At 30.2% G+C, this 5,614-nt stretch overlaps 1 protein-coding gene across 1 annotated transcript; it reads right to left on the bottom strand.

Moving 5' to 3' along the window:
- Positions 1-1,759: 1,759 nt before the first annotated feature.
- On the bottom strand, positions 1,760-2,621 carry Smp_187360 (putative glycosyltransferase 14 family member; the record flags this gene model as incomplete). Its single annotated transcript, XM_018794155.1, has 1 exon — positions 1,760-2,621. The coding sequence occupies one exon, from the start codon at positions 2,619-2,621 to the stop codon at positions 1,809-1,811; it is 813 nt and encodes a 270-aa protein (XP_018648595.1). The 3' UTR covers positions 1,760-1,808.
- Between the last annotated feature and the right edge of the window lie 2,993 nt (positions 2,622-5,614).

The following is a 5,614-nucleotide window of genomic DNA, read 5'->3' as shown; positions in this document are numbered from 1 at the left end:
TGAAAACAATTGTTCGCTTACATATGTTGTTCTGGTTTTATATTATTAAACAAGCATAAATGATAATTCTAAATTTTCTGTAATTGAAATCATGAGTCAATTGAAGCCACACAACCATGGAAAACATAGAAGCACTGGACGGCCGTTACGTCATATTGTGGGACTCCTCAGCAATGCGCATTCTTAATTTATAAAATATTCAGAAATTGAACTGAGGAATAGATTTCATTAATTTATAACCTACTACTCTGATCAAAAGAACTATCCCACGGAATAATTCAACTGATTTCCATCAAAGTGGTTAATTTGTAAATTTATGTAATAAAAAGCATACCAAAGACTAATTGTAGATAATTTTATCTTAAGGCATTCCTGTTGTTTGGAATTCTGGACTATCAATCTGAACTTATGTTGGTTTTTGAAAAGAATCATTTAAAGATTTTGTATTTCTGATTGACTTCATGGTCACTATCGAAGTCGAACCAATAAAAGTATTTATTCAATATTATATTATAAAATTTAATGAAGTTTCCAACTTTCCTTTGAGTTTGTATGTTGAGAAAATGAAAATGCCATTTTTAATTAAGTATTTTGTTCCATTGAGACAATATGATAGAAATTACTGAAATTCTGAAGAAGTTTCCTGGGTTCAAGTTCCAAACTCAAATAAGTAGCAGTCTAGTCAAATGAAATTTTAAATAAGTTGAATACTAATTAAAATCCCGTTGAAAGGATTGGAAAGTGTGTAATCTATAAGTTGGTCATCTCTTAGAGACAAGCTAAATTATGGTATTTATTTTTTCGAAATATATTCTAATAGACAATTGATGCTTAACATTTGTAATATTACTGTGAAAACGTAAACTTCTATAAATAGGAGTAATAGGTCAATTAAGCTAATTACGTACCAGCATAGTAACAAAATAAGTTCATAATCAGATGGTTGCGGTTATAAGACCAATCACTATGTCTGCTTTAATCATTCTTTCCTTATAATACATCACATGAATAAAGTTATAGATCGATAATTCTAAATAATTTGAAGCCATGAAAACAAACATTTAGCTAGTTTTAACTGAGTCGATTATTTTCTCATTATGGGGAAAATGACTTATTCTACATTGTAATCTTAACATGAAAGTTATTGTCAGCCATATTTAAATATGACAGCATAATTCATTAAGAAAGGGACGAACGATCAACACTGATAATGTAACTGAAACCGTCACATTGTCATTCTCACACCGATGATGCGACTCACGATCAAAATAAAAATTCTGAAAGTAAACTACACAGTTCAGAAAAAAACATCCCCAAATTTCAAATTCTTTTCATGTCTCTCTTAATCCACCATAATGTTTTACATTATTAAACTCTGTCGAGTGTGAGACAGTTACCCACCGACGACAACGGAGGATGGTCACCCAGTGTCGTGGATTGGTTAAAGTTAGATACTATTACCATTGGATACCAACTCAGTGGTCTAGAGGTCAGGTGTTCATGCATCACACCTAAGGACCTGGATTCAATTCTCACTTTTGGGGTTGAATATGTGCACTGTTGAGGAGTTCCATACTAGGATAAAACGGTTGTCCAGTACTTCCAGGTTTCCGATGGTAGTCTTGCTTAGATCGATTCATAATTTCAATAAAAAGAATTTCCCATTATGACTTTCCAATATTTTTGGATAGTATTTATGTTAAAGGAATAATTTCAAAATCATAGTTATTTCCTTGACCTAAATGAGTTAACAGATGAATTACTATAGAAAATATTATTATTGATAGTGCAAAAGTGTTGTGACAAAATCATGTGTAATTTACAGGAAATTCAAAAGTCTTATTAGGCCACCTGTTACGGTTAAATCGAGGGCCTAGACCTTCGACGACATTAGAACCATTTATGGCTTTCAATGCTGCAACCAACTCCCAGTTTGTCCTTAAAGGCAGTTCTTGTCCATTCACATTTAGAATGTATTTCCACATGTAGTCAGTATTATTTAATAATTTATCTGCACATAAAAGAAACACTTCAAGTATGGAATAATAACCCCATTGAACATTTACACTTTCTGATCGATTAACCACTATGATATTAGGGCCGAAACATTTAGCAGAATGCAACACATCATCATATAATGTTTGTGGAGATTTCGAATCTACATGAATACAATATAAATTATGTGGTCTGTAAATCAACCGAAGGAGACGAGATACTTGTTTAGTGCTTTGATGTATAGCTATACTGAATGCCAGGGGAAATTGTTCTTCTTCCTTTGACAAATTAACAGAATGACCATAGAACAACTTAAACTGTTCGCATCTGTATGGATTTGATAAATTGAAAAATCCATCATTCCACAATAATTGATTGCTTTCAAAAATTTCATGACTATGATTCACAGTAGAGTTCCTGAAAAGATATTCACAAACATGACTGATATTGTATCGTTTTATTTGGGTTCCGTTTGAATAATAATAATGTATGTGTATATCAGATGGAATCGATAGATGATTGAATATAAGCAATAATATAATCAAGAAACTTCCTATTCCTATACTTCTGATTATAATATGATTGAGAAATCTACTTGACGTTAGTTTCAAAGGAATAATTAACATTTCATTATGTACAAGAAGTAGTTGTTAAGATGTAAATCAAAGTTTATGTCTAATTTAGTTTATTTATAGTCATTGTTAGCATAGGCATTAAAGTGCAGCCCATTCGTTTAGCATTATTGAATAAATATAATGCAGTCACGAGTAAATTGTGATTTGATTAATAAATAAAAATGATTGGTTATATAATCTTGAATTGTAAAATGAACGATAGTTCAGTCAATTAGTTGACCTCATTAAAACAATATTCGGTATATTACTTCTTAATGAATCAGTATTGTTTAAATAAACCGATTAAATTCTTATTACATCGTTTAAATGATAAGACTAACAAACATATACGGATTGAAACTGTTCATAAATGTTCATCAAGAATTCAACATTTCTTCTTTAAGCTAGAAACCGTCTGTGTGTGAATAATGTAAAGTGATATGTCTCTGTAATCCGACAAAGTACAATAAATAATTCGAATGATGTATGTTAGACTTATTATCTGATGTATAGTTAATTAGTTATTGAACTTGATACGATAGTGTAATATTCCAGAATGAGTAATATAATTTTCCTACAGAAAATGATCCTTTTTGGTTTTATTCTTATTTGTCGGTAGAGTATGTATTGTTAGATGGTTGAAGAGGATTCATTGAAAGTTCTAGGTATTAGTTCTATGCCAGTCGGCTTTTGTTAGCAAGATGTGTCTGCAATCATAAAGGAACTGGTATTTCCAGTGAGATTGTAACTCAGGTCATCCAGTGATGCAGTTAGATGACAGCGCTAGAAAAATCATATGTATTAAGGGGTGTTTATGAGCAGTTTAAATCTACAAATATTTCTATCGTCTTGATTCAGGTAACATAAAAAGATAACTATATTCTTACACATCAATCATTTTTATATTTCATCTACAAGTCAGAAAACTTGAGAAGATACTGGATTAATGGGAACTTTTCATCTAGAAAATAAAGCTCCATACATATTTCTCATTAAAATGATAATACTAGTGAAGTGGAATGTTCAAACTAAAGAAAAGTATAATCTTTAGAGGTTTCACCAGACCAATTATTTCTACATACAGTGATGTCAGATGCTTGTTGATATGGTTTGTCGGAGATTGTTACTGACTGCAGTGTTGAAACGACAACACTTTAGCGATCAGAGTTAATTTCTATCATTCATGTGAATGTCCCGTTTCTTAACATCATAATAAACTAGATTTTACTTAATAGTTAGAGTTATAATATAAGTCGTTTGAATTCAAGAAATTACTGGATTCTAAACAATAAATCTAAAGTTATAATTCTATAAGTAGTCAGGGACAAACAAACAACAACAAAAAAGTACTGGTTTGTATATGGTTGGTGATTTGGAGATAATGTTGTATAATCTCATATGCAATATGAATAACTATATCGTTACTTTTAAGTTGATGGAAATAAATAGTTCGAGTCATAAAAATCAAGTTCAAATTGACCCCACCTATGGCTTATTTATAAGTAACAGTAGAATAAGGTTTATATTCAAGAATTTTTTTGGATAGAATTTAAGCTCCCCCTAAAAATAGAAAATAGTGCATATCCAAATACTTTGTGTTGCTAAGGTAACAAAACACTAATCAATAACGTCCAAACTAATCATATTTTGTCACTATTATCCAGAATAATTCATTACCTACAATTAATTGAAATTATCAAACATCAATGTATTACAAAAATTCAATTCTTAAAATACTCAATTTCGATTGTTTAGAATTTTCTTCAAATAAATATTTAGATAAGAATTCATTATTCTATGAACATTCATAAAAATATATGTATATATTGTGAGGATGGTCTACAGGTGAACTTGAGAAAGCTCTAAGAAGCTCAGAAGGAGCCGAACATATTCCATGCAATCAGCTTATGGAAGATTACTCCAGAATCACTACGTGTAGCTTCTCTATTGGACAATGCTGATAATCCCCGATGTGTGGATTGAATAATTATAATGATGATTTCGTTTCTTACTAAAAACTACAAATATATGACATATTTGTACCATAAATGACACTGTCTTGGAAATAGTATTCCTACTTACTAGTCTTCTGTTTTCTCTCTTGCGACGTTGAGGGTTTGATTGTTCAATTAGTCTAGAAGTACGCAGCATAGCAAGAATCGAAAGCTCTAGTTATAACATACATATATTTAGATTAATTATTTATTTATCAAATGTTCTTAGTCTATAGTGAATTTATCAACATAAAAATGCATTGGATTTAATACAAAAAGTATTTGTATTATGTTAGTTTATTTCACTTAATATTTAAACATTCTAAATAGTTACTTTTGTAATGATATTGTGGTAAGAGCTAATTATATCCACACAAGTAGTATATGACGATGGTCAGGCAGAGAATGTATTTCACTAGAAGATTGATAAGGAGAGAATGGAAACCAAACGCAATTGGTATGAAAATACATGAACAATTATAATCGGAGACTATGGACTGATATTTGTAGAAGGAACAATTAAGATTGAGACAATTGATTCATAGTTTGCAAATTAACTATTTACTGTATGGTTGTCAGATTTTAGTGAGATAGTCTGTAATTTCTGTGTTAGATACATTCGATCGTCCCCATCCGTGTTCCTGTTCACTACAATATGTTAATAAGGCCGCTATATTTTTTCTATAACAAAGAATTAGATCTTTTCAATTGTTGTTTCCTCGAATGAATCAGATTTTTTACTATTTTTTTATAGGAAATTAATCATTTCAAATAGCACTCATATTAAAAAAGAATCTACCGTGAAGAGAATTTCCTAAAATACGCTGATGTAATGATGTAATAAATAGTCATTCAAATTTGTGTTTGAGACTGTTTATCATTATGGTAAAAAGTTATCTTTAAAGAAGAATTGAAGAATAGTTTCATCTATATTTTATAGTAATAGCTAAACTTTTGGTGGTATCAAGAATGAGTTGAGCATGCTTAGGAGTGTCTCGATAGAAAAGAAAG

Source organism: Schistosoma mansoni, chromosome 1, assembly GCF_000237925.1.
Source record: "Schistosoma mansoni strain Puerto Rico chromosome 1, complete genome".
Taxonomy (NCBI): domain Eukaryota; kingdom Metazoa; phylum Platyhelminthes; class Trematoda; order Strigeidida; family Schistosomatidae; genus Schistosoma; species Schistosoma mansoni.
This window is presented reverse-complemented; position numbering and strand designations above follow the sequence as displayed.